This window comes from Patagioenas fasciata, chromosome 18, assembly GCF_037038585.1.
Source record: "Patagioenas fasciata isolate bPatFas1 chromosome 18, bPatFas1.hap1, whole genome shotgun sequence".
Lineage (NCBI taxonomy): Eukaryota > Metazoa > Chordata > Aves > Columbiformes > Columbidae > Patagioenas > Patagioenas fasciata.
The window spans coordinates 207,946-231,625 of record NC_092537.1 but is presented as its reverse complement, the minus strand read 5'-3'; the positions used below and the strand labels follow the sequence as shown (position 1 = coordinate 231,625).

Below are 23,680 nucleotides of genomic sequence, written 5' to 3'. Positions count from 1 at the left end.
GGTTCCTGGCACTTGTCATTGTCTTCCAGCCTGGCCAACATTTCCCTTCAGGTCTAATTACTTCCAAATGCTCCCAGATGCTTTGAAGAAACTCAGAGGGAGGGGGAGGCATGAAAGAAAGGTGGAAGAGGAAAAAGGAGACTCAAAGTGGAGGGAGCAAAATGCTTTAGCAAAAATGTTGATTGATTTCTTATAGAATGCCCAAACATAAACAGGGAATGTGTGTGGCCACTGGGGAACGCAGCAGCACTGCGAACAGCTGTGGAGAGCGAGCCCTTCTGGCACTGCCGGGCTTAGAGACCCACTACAGTGACACAAAAAACACCAAGACAATGTTTAAAGTTTATTACTCTAGTGGCTGGAGCGTGGGCTGAGCCTGCGCTCCGTAGGGCTGTCTGTCTTGGTTCAGGTGCTGTCGGGCTTGTTCTGTCCCCACAAGTCAGAGGTGGACGGTAGCCAGAGCTGCTCTGCTGAGTTTACGCAGGACGGACGCAGCTCGTGAGGGGTGGTGAGGTGCTGGTGCTGCCGCTTTGGCTCACAGGGTTACGGTGAACAGAAGCAGTCTGCTTGGGAGGGCGCTGGGCTCTGCTTTCAGATGCACTGGTCTTACTTTTTGAAGAGCACAGGCAACATCAAATGTTACTGATTTGGTGGGCACCATAACTATCCCCTGCAAGTACCTGATCCGGGAAAACAGAAGGAAGAGTTTAGGGACACAAGCCGCAGTATCGTTATTACTGCGGCCGTTTTACGGGTTAAGTGGAGGGGTGAGGACTGGGAGGCTTCAAATTGCTGTGTGCAGTTCCTGTCAGTTCTGCCCGTGCTTGTCCCTTGTGTAACTCGGCCACACATCAAACCCAATTTAATCTACTTCTCTTTCAGGATGAAAAATTGGCACTTTCAACAGCTAGACCAGAGGTCTTATTCTCCTTTGCCAATGCAAAGAACAGTTTGAACTGCTGTTGCTGTTAAAAGTACTGCTTTACTAGACACATCCACATCAGCATCCTCCTCAGTCAAGAACGCTTGTGTGTGGACCCGGTATGTCAGGGAACTCGAGCCTTTTTAGGGCAGCAGCTTTGAGAGATGTGTCAGTAGGAGTTGGGATGGGGGGAGATGAGGATTTGAAACCTGGAGAAGGCAAGAAGGGAGTGAATTCTGTAGGAGGGGCAGGGTGTCCCGTCACTGAGAACTGCAGGCTCGTCACTGAGGTAGCTCCTACAAGGATTCCTAACCTGCCACAGAACAATATGTGCAGATACCTGCTGAGCGGGATTTGTTTCTGTATCACTTGTGTGGTACTGGCTGGGGGTTTGGCCATTCAAAGGTAGCATTACTTGCATTTTTTTGCTGTTGTCTTTTTTACCATATGGTTGTGGGGCTGGAGGCTGAACTAGGTCAGTTCCATGACGGGTTTCATTGTACAGCTGCACAAACAGCTGTCTTGGCAGAGGCTGCAGTGCAGGGGACGGTGCGCTCCTTAGGCTGGTACTGTCATCAGGAAGGATGTGTATCGAATAGCGGGTTTAGTGGAAGTTTCCACGTGACGCCCCCGATAGCTCTGGGCTGAAGGAGCACAGCGACCTACGGAGCCTTCGCCTCTGCGCGGGGGAAGAGCCGCAGCGGCTGATCAGAGAGACCGCAGCCCGCCCGCAGCAGAGCGCGCGCTCCTCCGACGCCGCTGCCAGCTGCTGCGTGTGCCGCGCCACGGATTTCCCAACAAAGCCGCTCAGTGGTGTGGGTCCTGCCTGCATGTGTAAGGTTTCTGATTTCACAGCTGCCCCCCGGCCTCCCCGCTGGCTGCGGGGCCAGGCTGTCCCGTGATGTGGGATTCTCACACATGCTGTTTGTTATTCTGTCCTTTTTCCTTTCGGCCTACAAAGATTTAGAGAAGAGGGTGGGTAAGGGGGAAATGTTGCAAGTCTTTGAAGCAACTTGACTTTCGATGATTAATTGCAGCAAAGAGCCTACACAAGGGAGGGAGACTCGGTTTTAATTTATTGATGTTTGTGAGAACAAATTTATAGCAGAGGGGAAGCAGCTTCTGAGGAGAATATCAAATGGTTAAAAGCTTTCAAGCATTCTTTGATGTCACAGCCCTGGAGAAATACTGGAAGGTAGTGAGGGACAGACGCTGTTTATTTATAAAATAAAGATCAGTTACCTGCTTTTGGCAGGAGCCTGTGACTGAACTCTTGTTAACAACCTATTCATTAGGCAGGCTTGGAGCTGGACCTAAAGTCCCTGCTGCAGCTGCCTGCTGAGGTGATGAGCGCCCGACGTTTGGACGACATTTCCAGCCATTAATCTTTCCATGCACCTCTGTGAAGCAGCAGCAGTACCTGTTTCTCACATTAGCTGAGGAACCAACAGCGTCTCCCCGTGCTGTGAAGTATGCGCTACTGGTAAAGGAATTAAAGAGCAAGATGGAAACCAGTTACACACTTGGCCGACCAAAACAAAGCATGTGCCAGCCGCTTGTCAAAAATAGCATCTGAGAGCACAGTTGCCTAGGGCTTTGTCGTCCTGGTGAAGGAGGGAGGAAACAGGAGCAAAATGGCAGAGAAAGAGAAAGCTGAGACTGTTCTTCCTGGAGCTGGGCTCTGGGCATGAGCCAGGCGCTCACAGTCGGGCTGGGATCTTCTGCTTCATCAGCCCTCTAGAAATCCAGCAGCTGGGAGGAGAGAGCAGCAGCCCCTGAGCACCCGTGTGCTGGGAGCTCCGCAGAGCGCCAGCCCCGCACCCGTGTGCCCAGGCCCGTCCCGGCGAGCGCCAGCCCCGCACCCGTGTGCCCAGGCCCGTCCCGGCGAGCGCCAGCCCCGCACCCGTGTGCCCAGGCCCGTCCCGGGGAGCGCCAGCCCCGCACCCGTGTGCCCAGGCCCGTTCGGGGAGCGCCAGCCCCGCACCCGTGTGCCCAGGCCCGTTCGGGGAGCGCCAGCCCCGCACCCGTGTGCCCAGGCCCGTTCGGGGAGCGCCAGCCCCGCACCCGCCCCGCGGGCCCCGGACGCACCAGCTGCGGCAGCACCTTCTCCACGTGCTCCATGTCCACGGTCCGCAGCTCCTCCGCCTGCGCCTGCCGAGCCGCCCGCGCCGCCGCCTCTGCGGGACAACCGTGAGGAGGGGCCGGGAGCGCGGTCACGGCTGCGGCGGGAGGGGCCGGGACCCGGCGGGGCGCTCGGGGGGGGGCCCGGGTGCTCCGTGCTCACCTCGGACAAAGACCTTCAGCATCTCCGCCATCAGCAGCAGCGCGTCCCCGTGCACTGCAACGGCGAAACGCTCAGGGCGGGAGGGGGCCCGGCCCGCCCCGCCCGGGCCCGCCCGCCGCCCCGGTACCTCGCGTCCTCCGGTCGCGGAAGTGCCGGCGGAGCAGCCGGTCCACCGTGTCCTGCGCGGGGAAGAAGAGCGGGTGAGCGGCGGTCTGCCCGCCGGTTTGCCCCCGCTGCCCCCCCGGCCCCGCCGCACCTTCCCGAAGCCGCCGCGGGGCCCCCGCTCCTCCATGGCGCGCGCGGCCGGCGCCGCCTCCCGGAAGCGCGCGCAGGGGCGGGGCGGGGCGGCCCGGCCGTTCCGGTGGCGGCCATGGAGGAGTTCCGGCGGGGCTACGCGCGGCTCTGCGCGGCGCCGCAGGAGCCGGTGCTGCGGCGGCTGCGGGAGCTCGGCGGGGCGCGGGGCCGCCTGGACCTGGCGGCGCAGGGCCTGTCGCTGGAGACGTGCGGGGCGCTGGCCCGGCTGCTGCCCGGCGCCGCGCCCGTCACCGAGCTGGCGCTGGGCGACTGCGGCCTGAGCGAGGAGGGTGAGCCGGCCCGGGCAGCGGCTGCGGGCGGGCAGAACGGGCTGGGCCGGCGGAGCGGGGCCCGGCGGCGGTGTCCGGCGGGGCTGGGCCCGGCGGGGCTGGGCCCGGCGGCTGGCGGCTGGAGAAGCTGCGTTCGCGGTTCGGGCGGGTGAGCTCCCGCTCCTCTGCGTCCGGCGGCCGCTGCTGGCCCGAAGCGGACGAGCCTGGCGGCTGCTGGTGCGAGAGGATCCAGAGGTGACCTGCGGATCCGGTCGCTCGGTCGTCGCATCCAGCCGGCGGTCGATGGGCGTTCTCTAGGGCGCAGAGCGGCCCCGCTGCCAGCGGGAGGTCCGTGTGGTTCTCTGCCCAGGCGCTTCTTCCTCTGCGAACACAGAAAACAGCGTCCTGCTGTAGAGGTTCAGGCTCCTGCTTTCCAGCAGCAGCGGCTGCTTACCAGCCGTGGGTTTGGTCACAGCCCTGTGTCCTGGGCTGGCTGTTGGAAAGGATGCACGGGCAGGGTTACACCTGCAACATCAACCGCTGTCCTTTGTTTTGTCTGCTCAGGTGCAAAACTTCTGCTGCATGGTCTTTGCTCCAACACCACGGTCAAATCTTTGGATTTGAAGGTGGGTCTGTTCAAACAAAATTAACATAGATGGGGAAGGAAATAGGAACCCAAGCTTAATCAGAGTTAGAAACAGACAGTCCTGGTGCAGGATTGTTCTACAAGACGTGTGCTTCTGTGGAGTTCTCGTTCTCAGTGCTTGGCTGCCCCTTGGGGTGCGGCTGGCGGTGTTTGGTGGGCTGGCTGCACTGGGGCTGTTCCCTGCTGATCACCTGGGACTTCTGTTTCAGGGAAATAACTTGCGAACCGTGGGAGCTGAGGCTTTGGGAAAACTTCTTAGGCAGAACAAATCCATCAGGAGGTAAAAAATTGCATCTGTCTCTCTTTCTGCTATTCCTGCCAGATGGAGCACAACATTAGAAAAGGGTTGAGGGTGTTTCCTGTGGGGGTAGGAGGAATGTCAAGTGGCGCAGTTTCTTATGAGGAACAGGGCAAGCGAAGGAGTGGGGACCAGAGGTGCCCTCCGGAGGATGCAGGGCCCTTGCAGCACCCTGCTCTCTGAAACTGCATCTCTGTCAGGGGTATTCAAGTGGGTCCTGTGGTCCAGGTATCATTCGAGCTCTCGCAACTGTCCGTTTACTCCATGAGCTCCAATTCTGTCTGATTTTCCCCAGCCTGATCTTGGAATGGAACAGCCTTGGTGTGTGGGAGGAGGGCTTCTCCTTTTTCTGCCAAGGCCTGGGAGCAAACAACTCTCTGCAGCGGCTCGATCTGCGCAATAACCAGATCAACCATCAAGGGGCCGGAGAGCTGGCCATGGCACTGAAACACAACTCCAGCCTTCAGGAGCTGGGTAAGAGCGACTGGTTCATTGCCCGCCTCTACATCTGCGTGCACACACGTGTGCATCGTCAGGCTCATTGCAGCCTGCCGCGATCCCTGCCAGCTGGTCCCTGTTGTCCCGCTCATTGCCGGTTCCTGTCAGCCTGGAGCACTTTGCAGGCTTTGTGCAGGGAGCAGAGGTGACAGTCCCGTGGCCTTTGGAGAGTGGGAACTGTAACTGCAATCTCTGGAACCAAACCTGCAGATGAAGATTGTGCTCGGAGCAGAACAGCCCTTAGTGGAGGAGGGAGTGGCTTAATTCCCCTTTGTGGATGCTGTTGCATGGCTCTTGGCGGGCTTGGAGCCTCACTTCACCCTGGCTTTTCCTTAGGAGGGAGTTTTGCCAGAATTTCCTTCAGGACAATGTGGCTCTTGCTGCCAGTTCGTTCTTGTCCACAGATCATAGTTGAGGAAGGAAGGCTCACGAGATGAAATTGTGAGGGGCAGACTTGTGTACCTTTTGAACTGTAGTGGCTTCCTGTGCTTTACTGCCCTTAAAATTCATCTTTGTCCTTCCTGCTGTGTCTGTTGTTTTCCCTCCCTCTTATTCATCTTGAAAAGGGAGGCAGTGCCCACCTGTGCTTGTGCTGAGGCCAGCGAGGATTAGTCAGCCGTGCTTGTAGGTGGATAGGGAGCATAGTTCCTCCTGAGCCGTGTTCTCCAGCAGGTGTGTGACTGCTGGGTGAAGGTTTGCTTTCTGTATAGATTTGCGTTGGAATAATATTGGGCTTCTGGGTGGCCGAGCTTTGCTGAACTGCCTGCACAGCAACAAGACCCTGAAGAGGCTGGAGCTGGCTGGGAACAACGTTCCTAGTGACATCCTGAAAGCAGTGGGTGAGTATTACTTGTTGCACGGGTAAGAGTTAGCAGCTCCCTCCCCGTTTCAGCGCTTCAAGGTGCAGGGCACTCGCTGCTCCAGAGGAGAGCTGTCCCTTCTGCCCCCTCAGCGGCATTTACACAGTGCCCTGCGTTGCCTTCTCTCGTCTCTGAATGAGGGCTGATCAGATTGGAGGCATCGCTTCTAGCAGTGAGAGGAGAAAAATAATTGGGATTGAGTTGGAGATGACTGTGCCACATTAGTGTGAGAGAGCTTGGGGTTCTGGTTTGCCTCTGAGCAGCCAAGTTTGGACGAGGCTGATGCGGCGTGTCCTTTGTCCCAGGCGCAGCAGAGCTGAGTGCTCTCCTGTGGCGGGTGCTGACCACCCCGCACACGCTGCTCTTTTCGATTCCTCCCGCCTCGTGTCTGAGGTGTGAGGTCTCTGCACGGGCTGGCCTGGGAAGGGGCCCTGTCCTGGTGCTTCTGACAGCCGGGGGTCCGCCCCAGTGCTGCCTCTTCCAGCAGCGCCTGCTGTTCTGTTGCTTTCAAAACGTGTCCATGTTCTTCTGCTCTTTCTGCATCAGAACAAGCCATGGATCACAACCAAGAACGCCAGACTCTCCTGAGTGAGACCCAGAACCGAACGTACATGCTCAGCAAGGAGGTTTTGAGTCTGAAGGATGAGAAGACCAGGCAGGTCAGCAATCCACATGTTGGCAGTTCAAATGGGTCAGCTGGAATCCTGTGCGTTCCCGTGATGTCCCCATGAAACACGCGGTGACAGGGTTATTGTGCACCTGGAGCTGCATGTCTATCTTTATGGGTGGGCACGTGGCTGAGTAAACCGGGTCCTTCCTCTGAGATAGGTTGCCCCGGAATCAAATCCATGACAGTACAGGTATGGGCACATGCCCTGCTGAACGTGTTTGCTTGGGATTCTGGGGTAGTTTTAGTGATTTTTCACCCATATTTGTGCTTTTGGTTGTTCTTTTGCAACTGGTTTGGTATTTTCCAAGTGGTGAAAACCAAGAAACGAGAGTTTATTTTCCGTCTGACACCTAATGGTGCAGAGTCCCTGTAGCTGAGGGTGTCGGTCAGATGTGCTGGTGAACCCGTTGAACCTCCTGTTTGCTGCTTTCCGCAGAGCGGCTCGGCCTGTGTTCAGCTGTCACTAGGAAGAGAAAGATGAGAAATGTAAATGCTTTGAGCTGAGGCAGTTGATTTTCTCACTGGTGTTTGCCTTGTTCACAGTTTTTGGATTTGATGGACACTATAGACAAGCAGAGAGAAGAAATAGCCAGGAGTGGCAGGTGAGCTGAATCTCTGAGTGCTTTCTGTTCTTTGATAGCAGAACTGAGCCCTCTCCGTTTCCTGGTGGAAATTACTGACCCTTTTTTTGTCTTTTTCCCCCAAATGCAGGATGTCTGCAGCACAAGTCAGCCAGCTGCAAGAAGCATTGGACGAGCAGCACTCTATTATGAATTCACTGAAAGCCAAGTACGGTGGAGAAAAACCCTGTCCCTGTCGCTGGTCCATGCTGTACAGGCAGTGCTGAGCAGAGCTGTTAAGAACAGGGATAATCCTGTGGAGCAGCTCCCTTACTATTTTACTTAGTTCTGCAGTAATATCCAGAAGTTACGGTCAGATCAGGCCTTTGGGTTTGCCATGCTAGATGTGTAGCCTGTTTTTAAGTACAATTACAGTGCATTGGTGTAAGAGCAAATGAATTACAGGGGATGAAAAGAAAAAGCAGACATGGCAGGGATGGGCATGCTCCTGGCGCAGGTACAGCCTGCAGGACTCTGTGCCTGCTCCCCTGCGGCTGAAGTGTCTTTTGAGAACTGTTGCAGATATGGAGGAACCCAACCAGCAAGATTCTGTGCTTGGGAACAGTGAGGTGAAGCTGCCCAAAACCTGTGTCAGATTGTGCAGAGCCATACGCACATCACAGTGGTTAGAATTGGAACGCTGAGCCTAGGCTGTTCGGTTCTGTCAGGTGACGGCAGTTTCCTTATGCCCAGCCCCACTGTGGACGTGTCCCTGTGTACAGTGCAAGCAAATCACTTCTGCTACCCACGTTTAAAATTCCGTACCTAATTTTAAACGACCTAGCAGTGGTATATTACAAAATATCCAGCTTTGTTCTCCTGTGAGAGCGGGCAAATCCCGGAGGGGTCCGGGCAGAGAAGGCAGCTCGCGGGAGACAGCAGAGGGAGAGCGCACTGGGGAGCAGGGCAGCGGCGCTGAGCAGTCCCAGGGCTCTCGGTGTGGGGGCCGGAGAACAGGGATCTCCTTTTCCCAGGGGCAAAAATGCCTTGTGTCGCTAGCGTGATTTCACTCACTGCCCCGCGAGTGGTGACATCTGCACTGCGGGGTGCGCGGAGCTCCCCGGAGCACCTCCCCTGGAAGGGCCTCTGGAGGGCATCTCTGTGTACAGGCTGCAGATGACCGAAGCTGCCCTGGCGCTGTCTGAGCAGAAGGTGCACAGCCTGGGAGAGCTGCTGAGTGCTGCGCAGCAGGAGCGCGGCAGCGCGGCCGAGCGCCACGTCATGGAGCTGCAGCAGCAGCAGCAGGTGAGCTGGAGAAGTCCCAGTGAGGTGTGAGAGCAAGGTTCCAGGCAACACCTGCTTTGAGTAGATTGGGGGATGCTGGGTGGGATAGGCAAGCGTGATTTTTTACCACTAGTGGGTTAACGACATCTGCCACGACAAAAATTGTTGTGTAAATTAGGTGAGTGCCACATGTGGAGAGGAGCAGTGGCGTTTATGGGGTAGGCTGGACTTAGCTGGGTGTAGTGTTAGTTGGAGTAGGTTGGCAGTGCGGGAACGAAGTTGAGTACAGGTTCTTAATTTCGATTCCGTTTGCAGGAGGGCGTTGATCGGGAAAACAAGCTTCTGCGTGACTTGTCTGCTGCCAGTGAGAAAAACGTGCTCCTAAGAAACCAGGTAGGAAAGCAAGTCCAAGGCTGAGGAGCGGGACCTGGACGTCGTTCATGTCTGATCTGTATCTGTGTTCTCTACTTTGATCTTCCTGTTTCTGCTGATTGTTCTGTACAGCAAATTTTCTCTGCTAACAGGAAAAGAAAATCCTTTGTGATAATTTCCTTGTAGGTAGATGAGTTGGAGAAGAAGTGCAAAGTCCAGCAGCATCAGCTGTTCCAGGTAAAACAAGACTTGACCAACACAACAGCAGAGCTGAAGCTGCGGGCCGCGCAGGCTGAGGGTGAGCGGAGGGGCAGACGCGGCTCGGGGGCACCCGTGGGCTGGTGTTGCAGGGGAGACAAGGGGGGTGGAATTGTTTGTGATGTAGTATAAAATACAGCCCACATAGCAGGGATGTCATTGTTGCGATACGCCTGCTTTTAACCTGCAGAACGCCTGGAAGCAGAGAGGAGAAGATTTAAACAAAGCCTTGAAGACATGGAGTCCCTTCGGCTAAAAGAGGTAAGAAGGGAGTTTCTGCAGCATCCTGATGTTAGTCTCTTTGGTCCTGACATACAGGCGGCACTGGAAGCCATTGTTGGCTGTCAGGTGCTTTAAACGAGTTTAGACCTCAGTGGACTCGGCCTTGCTGTGGGAGGAGCAGGGCGTTCCTGCGAGCTGGAGGGTCACAGGCGTTCTGCCGCTAGGATTTGGCAGCTTGCCGGACCACGGGCCGCAGCGGAGTGCGGTTCTGCCGAAGGGGCTCGCAGTCTGGCGCCTGTGCCAGCCATACCATGCAGAGGGGTCATTGTGAATACACAGTCTTGGCATGCTTGCTGAAATAAAGGTGCGTTAGTGAGACGTACATACTCTATACAACCAGTCCTTCAGCAGGGCTCAGCTTGCTAGTTCCTTCTCTGTTCTGTTTTAGGGGAATTTTTCTGAGTGTGGACAGGACAAGAGGCTGTGACCAGCTCTCTTTGGAGTGTTTGTTGAGGTGTGAAATCTCTCAAAAATAAAACTATACCAATAGATTTCTCTGAAGGTTTTGAAAACTGGTTAGCAAAGATGTAGGCCAGCAAGATTTCAGCAACATTACAACTAGAAAATGAATTCCTGGTGTTCCGTACCACTTGAAGATGAGAGCTGGGGCTCTGTATCTCTCATCTTGGCCTGCAAGGGATCTCTGTCTGAAGTTCCCGCTTTCTAGAGGGCAGATTCTGCGTGACAGTGTCCCCGTGGAGCTCTGCGGGAGGCAGGAGCTGTTCTTCGGTGGAGCCGAGGACGCTCTCTCTGTGCCGCGTGGCCGTGCCGCGGTGCCCGCAGACCCGAGCGCTTTTCTGGCACGTGCTGAAGTGGTTTCTGCCGCTTTGCAGGTGGATCACGCGGCGCAGCACATGGAGACGAGCGAGCGCGCCATGCAGGACAGGATCCAGAGGCTGGAGGCCATCAGGATAGCTCTGGAGGAGGTGAGAACAGGCGCTCCGCTCGCGTTGGGATGCTTGGGTAGTGGTGGCAGGAGAAAGCTGCCAGGAGAGCTTTGTGGAGTCTTCATTGCTTACCTGCGTAAAGATTGTCGTGTGCTGTGGGGAGGAACAGAAAACAGCAGTTTGCCAGCTGAAATCATTTTTACTGTTTTGGACTAAGAAAGAAGAAGGTTCCACAGCAAAACTTGTGGGTTCTGCTTGAACAAAAATCAAGTTGCCGTTGATCACGGTTAGATTCTCACCAGTATTTGACTTCACCGGTTTTCCATGTGGTCCCAACTAGTGTAGCATATTTCTCCACATCTGTTCCCCCAGCTGGATCCAGTGCTGCCCTCTCCTATTCCCCTGTCTTTGGAAAACTTCACCCCTTGCTCGCACTCATGTAACTGGCATTGTCATTGAATTTAGACGGCAGTCTCAGGGTGAGACAGTGCTTGGTCGGGGTTTGTTTTCCTGCCCCCGAGGGATGCAGCTGCATCACTCGTAGCCTGCGATTGGAAGCTGCTCGTGTTTTCTGGTCAGTGGTGCAGCTTCTCTGGGGTGATCGTTCGTGTTTCTGCGACAGGAGCTGAGCCGGGTCAGAGCAGCTGCGCTCACAGAGCGCGGCCAGGCCGAGGAGGAGTTGGTGAAAGCCCGGAATCAGGCACGGATGGAGGAGGTAAAGACCAGAGCTGTCTGTGGGAAGCAGTGGGAACGGCCGCCCGGCCTGTGTTTTTGTCTTGGGGAACTGATGAGTAACTCCCCGCTCGGGGTTTCACTGCCCTGCAAATAATGTGATTTCTATGGAAGGAGTCCTGAAAAGTCTGCTTTGAATTGTCTCCAAAATGTGACCGGCTATCCCCGCTTGCTCTGTACTTTCCAGCAGTAACAGAATTGATACAGATATTGTCGTAGCAGATTTCGTTTCAGTTGCAGCTTGTGAAGCTACCAGCGGATGTCAGTCCTGCCGTTCGACAGGAGCTTTCATGGGCTGCTCCTGCTTCTCTGGGCTCGGGAATTTCTGCAGGTGGCTACTGCTGCTGGATAAAAAAGTCACTTTAGAACTGAACTTTGTGAAAATGGTAATGAAGTCAACAGCCTGTGAAAGAGAACAATTATTAGAATGTTTACTTATATGTAACATCACAAAAGGAGATACTTTGCTGAGTTACAAACATTGAAAGCTGCGCGTGTGTCTGTGTGGGACACGGCAGTCGCGTGGGTGCGTGCGGCGGTGTCGGAGCCGTGGGGCGCGCGGGAAGGGAGCGCAGCAGCGGTTGTCAGCGCTGGTGGTGGCGTTGGTGCTTCTACCAGCGATATGCCTCTGTTCCTCAGCACTCGAGTGGTGCTTTGCAGTGTCTCCGTCAGAATGTGATCCCTGGCAGCAGAAAGCAGCTCAGATTCACTTCTGAATGCACGGGGGAGGTGATGTGTCTGTCACGGCTCAGTCCTGTGCTTGTTCTTCAGTGCCAGTGGACTCAACCAAGGGTTCATCACTGTGTTGGGAACAAAAAGGGGAGAATCCCTCTGCAGGAATGGAATGGGACTGATGTATTTTCACTTTCCTTTGTGTCTTACAGCAGCAACGACTAGAACACCTGGAAGAGAGGCTGCGGCTGATGACTGAGTCACGGGATGAAGCTCAGCACTGCTGCCTTAAGCAGAAACAGATGGTTGCTGAGGCCCAAGCCAAAGCCAGTCAGTTGAGCCTGCATGCTGACGGACTCAGAAGGCGGCTTGAGGAACTTCAGCAGGTAATTTGGACTGGAGTAGAGATGTGGTCACCACAGGGGCGGAACACGTTGCTGAAGTTGTTTGGTTATTCATGGATTTGTCTTTGTGTGTCAGGACCTGAACAGTAAAGAAGAGGAGAAAGTGACAGAGGTGAACAGAGTGAAAGCGGAATTACAGGAGCAGATCGGGCACCTGCAGGCTGAACGCACAGCACAGCAGGGGCTGAGAGAGAAGATTGCAGCCCTGGAGAGACAGCTGAAAGGTGATGGATCCTTTTGTGCTTCTCGGATGGCAATGCTGCGGTACCCTGCAGCGGGCCTGGAGCTGGGCTGTGCTTACAGGCAGCGACCGCGGAGCTTCCTGCCCGTGCCTGCAGCTGTGAACTGCACCCTCCGTCCCGGTGCGTTTGCAGGGATTCTTGTCCTCGTTTTGTAGAAACCAAGGCTTCGATAACTTCTCAAAGTTGCACAGCAAGCAAAATGTTGGGATTTCCTGCACAGTGAAGTGGAACATCTTGTCTGTGCAAAACCTCTCACGTTTTCTCATGCAGCTTTTCATGAGTGCCTGTTGGCTGTCCTGCTTCCGTCGTCTTTGGCTGTGCCTATAGCATGTTCCTGTTTATTCTAGGGGCACCCTAATTTTCTTTACTGCTGCTCTTTCACAGCCCAATCAAGTAATCACCGTGAGGCACTGCTGGACAAGGAAGGTGAAATCTCTGTGCTGCTGGAGAAGCTGAGAACGAAAGAGGCTGACATCTCCAGGATGAGGGAAGAAGAGGCCCAGCGAGCAAGGTTCTTGCAGGATGCCATCATGGCATATGTGCAGGGCTCCCCCTTAGGAACCCACAGCTCCAGGAGATGAGAGCTTGGCTTAAAGAACCCAGATGCCTGCTGTCAGGAAGAGGGTGAGCAACTCAGGTACAGCCCCATCTTTCCGAGCGGGATAGTGTTGTCATAGTGGGGTGACACAGAGGCTTGCAAAAAGAATTGCTCTTGCTCTTCAGAAATCTTACTCCTGACCACATAATGGAGAGGAGGAAACAACCATCCAGGGCTGGGATAGAGGCTCGTGGGTCTGAGTTCATGATGTGGAGCCCTTGCCCTGCACTGCTACAGCACGTGAAGTGTTTGTGTCCTTTTGTACAGCACCAGTTGTTACCAGGGAGCTGTACGTTCCCTGAACTGTGGTCATTCTGCAGTATTTGTTTGGATCTTCACAGTGAAACCTGATAAACGATGGGCAGCAGTGTTTGCAGGTCCCTGTAGGTGGGAGACATTCACTTTGCTCATGGGAAACCAGAGCTGCTGGAAACACCAGATCTTACCCGCCGGTCCTCGCAGACGGCAGCAGAGCCTGACGGGCTCACGTGGGCTCCTCAGCCTGCCCTCCGCGCTGTTGGCTGTGGCGAGGGGCAGGAGATAAACGTTGGTTATCTGTAGAATCAGCTGTGCAGTGGCTGCTGTGCCCTGGCTGGACAGCTGGGCCTTGGCTGCGGTTTGAGCCCCCGCAGCACTGACTGGTGCAGAGCGGGTGGCGATCGGGGATCAGCGTCTGTGCTTCCTCGCTGTGGACTGCGGCCCCTGGCTCGAGGTCTTGTGGCCAGAATGCAGCAGGGTTTCATTCTGCTGTGACAAATGGCAAGTGTCCTGCTGGTTTGTCGGGAGCCCAGTGCCGGTTTCTGTGGCCGGGAGAGCAGCGGTGCTGCTGGGGAGAGAGCACAAAGGGCAGAAGGTGCTTGCTTTTCCTGGCAGCACACGTCGCTGTGTGGCGTGCAGAAAGGGAATGGATGTGGGGGTCTGAGTCGGGGAGAGCTGAGTTTCTCCAGGAGTCTGTGCTGGGAGAAATGAACTTGTGGTGCATGTTTTGAGAGGCAACTGGAAAATGAAACTTTCTGTGCAGACTGGTTTGTTTGTGTTTGTGATTTTTCATATTGGGTTTTGCTCTGCTTTTTTAATAAAAAGCTTTTGTATTTTGCTGTGACACTGGACCATGCCGAGCTGGATGGGAGGGGCCCACTGCTGCGTTACTGCTGTGTAGGTCCTGCCACCCTGTCCTGGAGCTAAAAGGCTGTTAAAGGTGGGTAAGCCGAGTATGTCTACAGATGATGGTTCTGAACTAAAGTAAAAGCAAAGGCACAAGGAGAGGAGAAGGGCCAGTGCTGGTGGGTGCTGGGCCACTCTGTAGAGCAGCAGGAGAGGGGAAAGTGAAGCCTGCTGTTTTATCTCTGGGGCTGGCAGAGCTCATGGAGAGGTGGAGGGATCCGGCAGTGGTCGTGCAGCATTGCTGCTGCACCTTTGTTCCTCAGCAGCTCTCCGCAGGTGACTGTGAAATCTGCAGCTACAGCGCAACCAGATTTTAAAGCTTCATCCTTCAGCGGGTGGCCGTGCGGTGTGGAAGCGGTCCTGTGCAGGGTTCTGAGCAGCGCGCAAACCGCTTGCCCTTCCGGACGGTACCGGCAGCAGCCAAGGGCGGCGGGAGAAGAGCGGCGGGAGAAGAGCGGCGGGAGAAGAGCGCCGCCCGTGCCTTTCTCCTCCCGCCGCCCGTGCCTTTCTCCTCCCGCCGCCCGTGCCTTTCTCCTCCCGCCGCCCGTGCCTTTCTCCTCCCGCCACCCGTGCCTTTCTTTCTCCTCCCGCCGCCCGTGCCTTTCTTTCTCCTCCCGCCGCCCGTGCCTTTCTTTCTCCTCCCGCCGCCCGTGCCTTTCTTTCTCCTCCCGCCGCCCGTGCCTTTCTTTCTCCTCCCGCCGCCCGTGCCTTTCTTTCTCCTCCCGCCGCCGCCGCCGAGCGCTCCGGCCGGGCCCCGGGACGCGGCGCTACCGGCGCGCGGGGCGGGGCTGGGGCGGGGCCGGCGCGGGCCTGGCCCCGCCCCCGCCGCAGGGCTCGGCCGCGCTCGGCTGGGCTCGGCTCGGCTCGGCCCCGCCCGCGCGGGCTGTCACTGCGGCGGAGCGCGGCGCCGCCATCGCGGGCAGATGCAGGCGATCAAGTGTGTGGTGGTGGGCGACGGGTGAGTGCGCGGCGGCCGCGGGGCCGCCTCGGCCCTCCGCGGCGCCGCACAAAGCGGGCCCGGCCCCGCGCCGCCGAGGGACGGGAGGGAGGGCCCGGCGCGGCCCCGCCCCGCGGCCCGGGGAGCCGGCTCCGCCAGCGGGAGGCGCGGCGCTGGGGCCCGGCCCGGCCTGGAGCGCCGCGGGGCCCGGGCGGGGCGGGCGGGAGCGCGGCGAGGCCGCCCCGCCGTGCCGCGGTGTCCCGGCCGCGGAGGGACGCGCCAGGCGGCGGCTCGGGGCCGCGGGGGCGGCGGCTCGGTCGGGCCGGGCGGCTCCGCCGGCGCAGGTCGGGCCTGGTGCGGCCGCGGCCCCGCCCGGCGCCTCCCGCACCCTCCGCAGCTCGGAAACTTGGGTGTGCGCCTCTCAGCAGTTCCACATCTGGGGCTGCGCTGCCCGGGAAACAAACACCTGCTTTTCCGGGGCCGTAAGCCTTCTCCTCGTTATTGTGTTAGGCGCCTGTATTTTGCTGGTTTTTGATATAAAAGCGTGATTCATCACAAAGTCCTCACTAAAAATCTTGAGGTTTGCAGGTTTCTCTCATATCTCCTTTTGTTGTTTGTGTTCCAAGGTGAAACACGTTGCTGTTCCTGATTTTACCATGTGCCTCTCGTCATCATTCTTGCTCTTTAGGCTTTTCCTACGTGTCTTTTTTTCTGAGAGCACATCTGTATGCAAGATGCAGGCATGCAGTAGATTTATGGTGCTGCTTAACTTTTCCTAGCTTGTCTTGCATATTTTTCCTCATACTTCCTATTTGTTTTTCTGAATACCACAGCAAACACAGAGCTGAGATACGGAGAGCTAAATGTGAACTGGCCTTAGGCAGGGACCGGTCTGTCCGCTCCCCCATGCGTGCCACCCCTCACACCCTTGCAGGCTGTAGCCCGTGGAGTCTAAGGAGGGGTGCAGGAGAAGGATGCTCCCCCCAATACAGCACAGCCTTGTCATGGTGGGGAGAGCAGCAAGGGAGCTTGGCCTGTTGGAAAAAGACTTCAGCTGAAGGTTTTCAGGCCAGTCTTGTGCTTTAAGACCAAATTGGCAGTGCAGGGACTAAGTGAACTTGGATACCAAAACACTTCGATCGTAGATATGTGTGCTTTTTGTGAATTATGTGACTTCCTGGTTTGGTAGGGAGGTCGCGGCTCGGGAGGAAGGCTGCGCTGATCAGCGTTCGGTTCCTTACACAATTCCCTGTTCTCCGAGAGGGGACCTGGTCTGTGGGAAGAGCTGGGTGGGTCACCGCCGTGGTCCTCACTGTGCTTTGGCTCGTCCGGATGAGGGACCGCAGGGTCCTTTGGGGTCTCTTGCTTATTCCTGAAGCCTTCCCTTGTGCTGCTTCAGTTACAGAGCTGGGTAGAGGATTCCCATCGCTGCTGGCTGTTCGGCCTCCCTCAGGCTCCTAGCAGACAGCTTTCCCTGGCACTCACAGTCCGTTTCTCTGGAAGGTTCTTTGCACTTCACAACTTTCACGGGTCGTTTACGCTTCTGGGACTCCTAAGTTTACTGACAATGAACTCCTGTATCTCAGGAGCTTGAATAATTCTGCGTTGTTGCACTCGCTGTTCACCTATTTTGCTAGATAATTATGGATGTGTTGAGCCTAGCACAGAACCCTAACTTATTTCTTCTCTTTTGGTTCCGGGAACAAATGTGTTTTTACCTGGTTGTTCGCTGAGGCTGAATGGCTGGGGAAACGAGTGGGAGAGAGCAGGGCCAGGTGAGTGCCCAGGCAGGGTGCACCTTGTGAGCTCAGGCCTGGTCCCTGACACCTAGGGCGTTCCAGCCTTCTACAGGTTGGTTTTTTCATGCAGTAACTTTTTACCTAACTTATTTTTTGGGTGGGGAAAGGGTGAGTTTACAATGTTTTCTGCCGTACCTTTCCTTATGCTTGTCTCTCTGATCCTCTGCAGAGCTGTGGGGAAGACCTGCTTGCTGATCAGTTACACCACGAATGCCTTTCCTGGAGAATACATCCCCACCGTGTGAGTAATGGCTTTGGGTTTCAGTTGCTTTTTGCTCTGTATGCACATGTCTGTACAAGCTGGTTCTGTAGGTGAGGAGAGGCTGTTCCACATCAGCCTATGAACTTCGCCTGGGAGGACAGTGCCAGTGGGATGTGGGGAGGGCAGACTGTCCCCTCTGGAACCGTGTTGCAGTGTCCTCTCCTGATTCACTGCCTTGGATTCCATGTGAAGAGGTGTGTGGGTCACAACAAGATTGTCACTGATGGGGACTCTTCCTTGGCAGGTTTGATAACTATTCTGCCAATGTCATGGTAGATGGAAAGCCAGTGAACCTAGGCCTCTGGGACACAGCAGGGCAGGAGGATTATGACCGACTGCGGCCTCTTTCCTATCCACAGACGGTGAGTGCTGAGCTTGGAGGGGCTTGTAACTGCTCCCTTTTGGGGATAGGGAGGCTCCCAAGGACAGCAGACTTCTTTCCTTTGAGGAAAATCTAGGTTCCTGCAGCTGTAACTATAATTCTAATTGTTTAAGAAGTATCACAGCTGAATTTCTCCTAAAAGATTGTCCTGTTGTCATCGCTACTTCTTAATGGTGTTTGAACAGTTCTGTGTGCCACAGGGAGGCTCAGGTGAAAGGGGTGGCGTGGGCCCGCTGTGCCGAGCCACGTTCCGTTGCCGTTCCCTCTCGGTGGCACAGCTCAGCGTCGGGCTGCACGAGGAGCGTTTCCCTGGCTGCAGCAGTTCCCAGGGGCCCGTACATGGGGTGACACGCTCAGCGCTGTTAAGGTATTTGTGGCCACAGCTCTTAACTTGCAGGGCCCAGTGTTACACAAGACGACGAAGTCATACAATCAAGTCCATTCCTTCCCTCTCCGAATTTAGCAGCCTTAGTGGGGAAGGACTTCTTAGAGACACAGTCCTTGATTGTGGGAGGAGGTTGGTCTCTGTAAGGCTCCCTCTCCACCCTCCCTGCATTATCTCTACCTGTTTCTTTCTACACAGCTGACCCTCTTGTTTCCACACAGGATGTTTTCTTGATCTGCTTCTCCCTTGTGAGTCCGGCCTCCTTTGAGAATGTCAGAGCTAAGGTAAAGTATTCTCCTGGGTGAAACAGTGGGAGGAACCAGTGAAGTCCCCTGCCCTGCCCAGCAACACCTACAAGCCCAACATTTCTAGCAGTCACATTTCGATAAGAGAAGGTCACAGTCTGCAGATTTGATGAAGAGGGGCTTACATTTTATTCATTACTTCTTTGGCTAAGTTTTTGCCTTTTCAAATCTGCATCTTAAAGAAAGGATGTCTTAGAAGCTAAAATGCAGCTAAGGGAAGTACCGTGCGCAGAGTTCGCTGGCGCTGTCTGTCATGATTCCGTGTCTCAGTGCCTTCGTTACTACATCTGCACCAATCTCTTTCTGCAGAGCATTCTCAGAACTGTAGGCAGAAGTATCCTGTTCAGGTGTTGCCACTATATCAGACAGTAGTAAAAACCTTGTTCCTAACAGTAAATGCATCCTTACGGTTGCATCTACTGCTATAGCTACTGTTCTTATCATGCCTCTCCTTTTCAGTGGTACCCTGAGGTCCGACACCATTGCCCAAATACACCCATCATCCTGGTGGGCACCAAGCTGGACTTGAGGGATGATAAGGACACCATTGAAAGGTTACGTGATAAGAAACTGGCCCCCATCACCTACCCCCAAGGTCTGGCCATGGCTCGGGAGATCGGTGAGTCTTGTGTGCTGGCAGATCTCCATGGCATTGAGCTTTTTGGTTTGGAGTGGGTGAGGGACAGTACGTCCTGCTAGGACTGGAGTGGTTGAGCTGGAGCTCTCTTTCCCTTAGGGTCGGTAAAGTACCTCGAATGCTCTGCCCTGACGCAGCGGGGCTTGAAGACGGTGTTTGATGAAGCCATCCGGGCTGTGCTCTGCCCACCGCCCGTGAAGAAGCCCGGCAAAAAGTGTACCATGTTTTGAGGGCTGTGGCCTAGGCGCTGGCTCAGCATGTTGTCGTCCTCTGACAGATTGCATATTAGCTGGGTGTTTCTGGAGGGGGCTGGGATGTGTAGGGCCCTTCATCATGTACGAAGTCAGTGTTTTTTAAATGTCTCTTTGATTTAACGTCAGTGTTGATGTGAAGGGGCAGTGGGGGCAGGAGACTAGCTGGGGGCTGTACAGTCCCCGGGGAGGTACAATGGGGAAGGCAAGGTAGCTCCTTGGGGCAACAGGCTGTTTTGGCTCTCCTGAACTCCACGATGGCAGGGCTGAGACATCCATCCTGTCCCGGAAACACCTGGTTTCAACTTGCAGGTGAAACAGGTGCTGAAGATCCTTGTGGGAGCGGGGAGGACAGGAACGGTGCCGAAAGACAAGAACAGCTGGGAAAGCAGTAGGGTCTCCTTGCCTCGCCTGCTGCGGCTAATGGTTAACAAACTGGTGCTCTAGCAGATACGTGCCTGAGACTGTTAAATCATAACCAGCCTGGAAGGGGTCGAAGTAAATGAGATACGAGCTGAAGAACTAATCATTAGGTGCTTTATTGGATACTAGCCAAACTCAGCGAAACAGCTCTGTGCAGTTGATGTATTTGCCTCTGGGTGTGCACACCCTAGGACACCATGGTGCTGCTCCCCCCATCAGTCTTTAGCAGGGCCTCCCCCCCAAATCCAGTCTCTGCAGAGCAGGACTGTGGTTGTTGCCCCTGTTTTGTTTTGTTTTGTTTTTTACTAAAAACAGCAAAGGAAGCAATGAGGAGTCTGCTAACTTCTTTCCCTTCCCATTGGAAGTGCAGGTGGGCTCTATGGATTCGGACAGAACAGGGAGAGCTTCTGAAGGGTTGTGGGGGGAATAGGGTTGGAAGAAAGACAGGTCCGATTTCTAATCATCATGTAGAGTGACAAGATAAAACCTTATTTGGTGCAATAAACATTCTTCATGACAGCGTATGTGAGCTTTACTATATAGCAGCCTTCTAAAGGTAATTTTCTGCCTCACTTCTCATACAGGTTCCTCTTCTCCAGCAAGACTGGGTCTGTGTCATTGTTTTCTATCCAGTTTACATCTATGCAGTACTAGTATGAGAATGCAGGCCAGGTGTGAAATGCGGGTGTCATCTTAGGAGACAAGAAATCCCCCATCAACCATCAGTGAGCTGCCCGTTGTCATAGCACTCTTGTCACTCAGCAGGAAGAGTATGCTGTTCACCACATCATCCACCTCTGGAATCAAACAGAGAACATCCGATGCCCCCCTCAAATTGTGCTAGAAAAGCAAGCATCCCAAAAGGTATGTCTTTGACCTCTACATGTCATTGGAGCAGGGAAATACTTCTGCCCCCAGACTGTGCTTGATGCAGTGTACAGGACAGTGTGGCTGAGAGCTGAACATCAAAAAGTCCTTGTTGTGATCAAACGATATTTAGTTCACAGCAAGCTCCTACGCTCCCCTCCCAGTCGTATTTATGAACAGTAAACCAAGTGCATGTCACTTGTCCTTAGAAGGCTGTGGGAGAGATAAGGTTGATTCTCACCCTGTCCTCATGAAAGGATCAGGAATTCAACCACAGCCATTCAGCAGAGTTATGACCTTGCCCACAAAAGCAGCAAGGTCCCTATCGCTGTGATGTTAATTAGAGGGAACAAAAGAGCCCAGCCTGGCAACAAAGCTACACCACTGACCTGCAAACTTTCCCAGAGGAATCCGATTAATCATGGCAGCAGATTTCTGAGGGTCACTCCAGTTAGTTCTTCCCATGTCAGTCATAACCACCGTGGGGTTCACAGTGTTCACCCTAATCTGGGGCAAAAGCAACAAACGATCTAACCAGGCTGCTCTGAGAGGAAAGGCTCAGGTTCAGCTTTCACACTTTATCTCAAAAGGAGTCCTACCTTGTGGGGTCCCAGTTCCAGTGCCATTACCTTGCTCAGCATATCCAAAGCACTTTTTGTGGAACCTTCAAGACAAGGGAAGAACAGAGGCATTTAAGTGCTTAGCACTGATCTGGAACACACGCAAGGATTTCAGTGCCCAGAACCCACAGCCAGCAGCTTGGTGGCTGTGTCTCCAGCTCATCCAAAAGGAGAGGGGCACTGCTGCAGCTAGACATACTTACAGTAAACAGCATGGTCCCGCACAGCACGCTGAGAGGCCTGGCTAGAGACATTCACAATAGCACCCGGCACCCCCTGGGCAATCATCTGCCGAGCAACAATCTGGGGGAGGGAAGGAAAAAAGAAAAAGGGATGCCACAATTGTAACAGGAGAAATCATTGTTTCATTCAGCAGGAATCTTGCTGGGCTACTGTGGTGGCCAAAAGAGTAAAAACATCCAGAGGAAGTAAATCCTCGCTGCCTCCCGCTTACAAGAGAATCAAAGCAAGAGTGGAGGGGCTGCACACGCAAGGTTGACGTGGGCTTCAGTCCCTTCAGCCCCACAGGGCGCACTTATCTCCGCTGTGCAGAACAACTTAGTCACCAATGTTCTTGGAGACAACTGCAGTGACAGTTCTTCCTCACCTGGGAAACATGAAGCACAGCCCCAAAGTTCACATCCAGAGACCTACAAATAAACAACATTTACGTTACAGTGGTTGCAGCCCAGGCCAGGGAGGATTTGTTTCGGGAGGCAGCAGAGGACGTGCTGCTGGTATCTCAGGAGTGCTGGTGGTCCTCTAAACCCAGGAAGGCCAGGCGGGCCAGCGGGAGCGTCATCCCGCTGTCAGCGAAGGGCGGGGGGTCGGGCAGTCAGCCTGGTGCCTGGTGGTGCCTCGTGCACCGTCCGGGCTCCAGCAGGACTCTGTTCTTTAGCAGACTCACGTTGTTCCTCTGTTAAAGGTTAAACAGCCCCGGGCCTCAGCCAGTGACAACACTTAGGTCACTCAAACCCTCCACAGGGCTTTAAAATAGCAAATCTGCTATAAAACAGATAGAAGCAAGTTTGTGGTGGTTTTTTTTTTTCCCTATTTGCCACAAAGTCCTTCCTTGCTGAGGTTTTTTTTTTTTAACCTACTAGTTTTGCAGAATGGTCTTAGTAGACTCCATACCTTTTATATTCTAGTCACAAGTTAATCCTTTATTACAGGCTCACAGTAGCCCTTTTTAATGTTGGAACAAAGCATGACCCATCTTCTCAGAGGGAAACACCATAAGCTGTATCCTAAAGCTTACGCCCACCTGGAACTACAGATCTTTTGAGAGAAAAAGATGTCATGTTATCGCAGTAAGCAAGTTTAATTTTCTGGTGTGACAGTTTTATGCTCCCTTACCTGGTTTTATCATCTGAATTGTCTTAGACACCTGCCTTTCAGTTTAGCAGAGCCCTGAGCTGGCGCTAGGCTGGGAGCTCTGAGCTTGGTTAACAGCAAGAGGCTCTCTGTGCTGCGTGGGCTGGATGGTGTGTGCACGCCACCATCTCAGACACAAAACTGCAGGTTCTGGCTACTCATTAACTGTGTGCAATAGCGTCACTGTTTCACTTGGTTTCCTTTTGATGGTTACAGGGTGAAAGGTGATTATCTGAAGTATGAAAAGGCAGGCAAAAAAGAGAGCAGACATGAGCAGTAACAACCAAAAAACCATGGAGGCATTTCTAACAGCATGTCGGCTGTGTGGGGCTGTGCACCAGCCGCTGCTTTTCCTGAGAGACACCGCTGTCTGTAAAGCTCGGCCACAGCTGCAGCCGTTCATGTTCTGAGGCTCAGCCCGCGGGCGGGGAGTGGGGCCCGGGCTGCCAGGCACTCACTGCTGCCGGGCACCCAGCGCTGCCGGGCGCCCAATGCCGCCGGGCACCCAGCGCTGCCGGGCGCCCAATGCCGCCGGGCACCCAGCGCTGCCGGGCACCCAATGCTGCCGGGCACTCAGCGCCGCGGGCACTCACCGCTGCAGGGCCGCCCGTGTCACCTCCAGGAAGGGCTGCAGCAGCGCCACGGCCGCGTTGTTCACCAGCAGCTCGAACGGCCCCACCGTGCTCAGTGCCGCCTCCGTGGCCTCCCAGTCGGCCAGGTCCAGGCACAGGGTCTCGATGCCGGGGCACTGCGGGGGGCACGGCGGGGTTACCGGGGGCTGGCCCGAGGGAGGGGAGGGGGGGCCGGGGATCCCGGTACCTCTCTCGCCAGGCTCTCCAGGTCCTCCGCGGTGCGGCTCAGCGCGGTGACGCGGGCCCCGGCCCGGCTCAGCGCCACGGCCACGGCGCGCCCGATCCCTGCGGGGACACGGCGTCAGCCCCGGCTCCCCCCGCCGCCCGCCCCCCGCGCCGCCCGCCCACCTTTGCCGGCACCGGTCACCAGGGCCCGCCGGCCGCGGAAGCTGCTGGGCTGCGGCTCCATGCTGCGGGCGCTCTGCGGACGGGGCGGGCGCGGCGGCCCGGGGCCGGGGCCGGGGCCGAGCCGGGCGGGGCCCGCAGGGGGGCGGCCCGAGGGGCCGGGGCGGGTCAGCACACGCGGCTGCTTTTTGGCCTCTGGCATCACCACAGCCCGACAGCATTACAGCGTTTATGGGCCATTTTTAACGTAAAGAACGCGGGCCCC

At 55.4% G+C, this 23,680-nt stretch overlaps 4 protein-coding genes across 11 annotated transcripts; 2 read left to right on the top strand and 2 right to left on the bottom strand.

The window, feature by feature from the left end:
• Window positions 1–1,981: 1,981 nt before the first annotated feature.
• CENPX (centromere protein X) lies at window positions 1,982–3,566 on the bottom strand. Of its 2 annotated transcripts, none has more exons than XM_065852075.2 (5): window positions 3,463–3,566; window positions 3,334–3,385; window positions 3,207–3,260; window positions 3,026–3,099; window positions 1,982–2,674 (listed from the first exon to the last, which is right to left on the bottom strand). In XM_065852075.2, the coding sequence occupies exons 1-5, from the start codon at window positions 3,496–3,498 to the stop codon at window positions 2,660–2,662; spliced, it is 231 nt and encodes a 76-aa protein (XP_065708147.1). In that variant the 5' UTR covers window positions 3,499–3,566; the 3' UTR covers window positions 1,982–2,659. The 2 variants fall into 2 exon arrangements, with proteins under 2 accessions (XP_065708147.1, XP_065708146.1); XM_065852074.2 differs by having other exon boundaries at window positions 3,011–3,099; window positions 3,463–3,565.
• Window positions 3,563–14,058, top strand: LRRC45 (leucine rich repeat containing 45). 6 transcript variants are annotated; one of them, XR_010652494.2, is made up of 18 exons: window positions 3,563–3,790; window positions 4,334–4,395; window positions 4,625–4,695; window positions 5,009–5,187; window positions 5,922–6,050; window positions 6,618–6,730; window positions 7,285–7,343; window positions 7,453–7,563; window positions 8,471–8,606; window positions 8,901–8,978; window positions 9,144–9,255; window positions 9,406–9,476; window positions 10,331–10,423; window positions 11,007–11,099; window positions 12,001–12,174; window positions 12,269–12,416; window positions 12,819–13,071; window positions 13,158–14,058. XR_010652494.2 is itself a non-coding variant. In XM_065852067.2 (17 exons), exons 1-17 carry the CDS (start codon window positions 3,577–3,579, stop codon window positions 13,013–13,015), a joined length of 2,007 nt encoding a protein of 668 aa, XP_065708139.1. In that variant the 5' UTR covers window positions 3,563–3,576; the 3' UTR covers window positions 13,016–14,058. The 6 variants fall into 6 exon arrangements, 5 of the variants coding, with proteins under 5 accessions (XP_065708139.1, XP_065708137.1, XP_065708136.1 ...); XM_065852067.2 differs by having other exon boundaries at window positions 7,453–7,530; window positions 12,819–14,058; XM_065852065.2 differs by having other exon boundaries at window positions 12,004–12,174; window positions 12,819–14,058.
• A 951-nt stretch (window positions 14,059–15,009) lies between these two features.
• Window positions 15,010–20,101, top strand: RAC3 (Rac family small GTPase 3). 2 transcript variants are annotated; one of them, XM_065852071.2, is made up of 6 exons: window positions 15,010–15,154; window positions 17,102–17,173; window positions 17,439–17,556; window positions 18,183–18,245; window positions 18,726–18,885; window positions 19,003–20,101. In XM_065852071.2, exons 1-6 carry the CDS (start codon window positions 15,120–15,122, stop codon window positions 19,131–19,133), a joined length of 579 nt encoding a protein of 192 aa, XP_065708143.1. In that variant the 5' UTR covers window positions 15,010–15,119; the 3' UTR covers window positions 19,134–20,101. The 2 variants fall into 2 exon arrangements, with proteins under 2 accessions (XP_065708143.1, XP_065708145.1); XM_065852073.2 differs by lacking the exon at window positions 15,010–15,154 and adding an exon at window positions 15,593–15,615.
• DCXR (dicarbonyl and L-xylulose reductase) lies at window positions 19,670–23,538 on the bottom strand. Its single transcript, XM_065852070.2, has 8 exons — window positions 23,419–23,538; window positions 23,258–23,355; window positions 23,032–23,186; window positions 21,672–21,714; window positions 21,268–21,367; window positions 21,044–21,108; window positions 20,834–20,951; window positions 19,670–20,374 (listed from the first exon to the last, which is right to left on the bottom strand). The coding sequence occupies exons 1-8, from the start codon at window positions 23,477–23,479 to the stop codon at window positions 20,271–20,273; spliced, it is 744 nt and encodes a 247-aa protein (XP_065708142.1). The 5' UTR covers window positions 23,480–23,538; the 3' UTR covers window positions 19,670–20,270.
• Window positions 23,539–23,680: the final 142 nt, after the last annotated feature.

Coding starts and splice junctions, on each gene's coding strand:
- CENPX (XM_065852074.2), bottom strand. CDS start 3,498: ATGGAGGAGCGGGGGCCCCGCGGCGGCTTCGGGAAG. Junction 3,261..3,333: donor CCGCGACCGGAGGACGCGAG/GTACCGGGGCGG, acceptor TCGCCGTTGCAG/TGCACGGGGACGCGCTGCTG. Junction 3,100..3,206: donor GCTGAAGGTCTTTGTCCGAG/GTGAGCACGGAG, acceptor GTTGTCCCGCAG/AGGCGGCGGCGCGGGCGGCT.
- LRRC45 (XM_065852064.2), top strand. CDS start 3,577: ATGGAGGAGTTCCGGCGGGGCTACGCGCGGCTCTGCGCGGCGCCGCAG. Junction 6,731..7,284: donor AGGATGAGAAGACCAGGCAG/GTCAGCAATCCA, acceptor CCTTGTTCACAG/TTTTTGGATTTGATGGACAC. Junction 8,607..8,900: donor AGCTGCAGCAGCAGCAGCAG/GTGAGCTGGAGA, acceptor TTCCGTTTGCAG/GAGGGCGTTGATCGGGAAAA.
- RAC3 (XM_065852071.2), top strand. CDS start 15,120: ATGCAGGCGATCAAGTGTGTGGTGGTGGGCGACGG. Junction 17,174..17,438: donor GGAGAATACATCCCCACCGT/GTGAGTAATGGC, acceptor CTTCCTTGGCAG/GTTTGATAACTATTCTGCCA. Junction 18,886..19,002: donor GGCCATGGCTCGGGAGATCG/GTGAGTCTTGTG, acceptor TCTTTCCCTTAG/GGTCGGTAAAGTACCTCGAA.
- DCXR (XM_065852070.2), bottom strand. CDS start 23,479: ATGGAGCCGCAGCCCAGCAGCTTCCGCGGCCGGCGGGCCCTGGTGACC. Junction 23,356..23,418: donor GGTGACCGGTGCCGGCAAAG/GTGGGCGGGCGG, acceptor GTGTCCCCGCAG/GGATCGGGCGCGCCGTGGCC. Junction 20,952..21,043: donor TGGAACTGGGACCCCACAAG/GTAGGACTCCTT, acceptor CTTTTGCCCCAG/ATTAGGGTGAACACTGTGAA.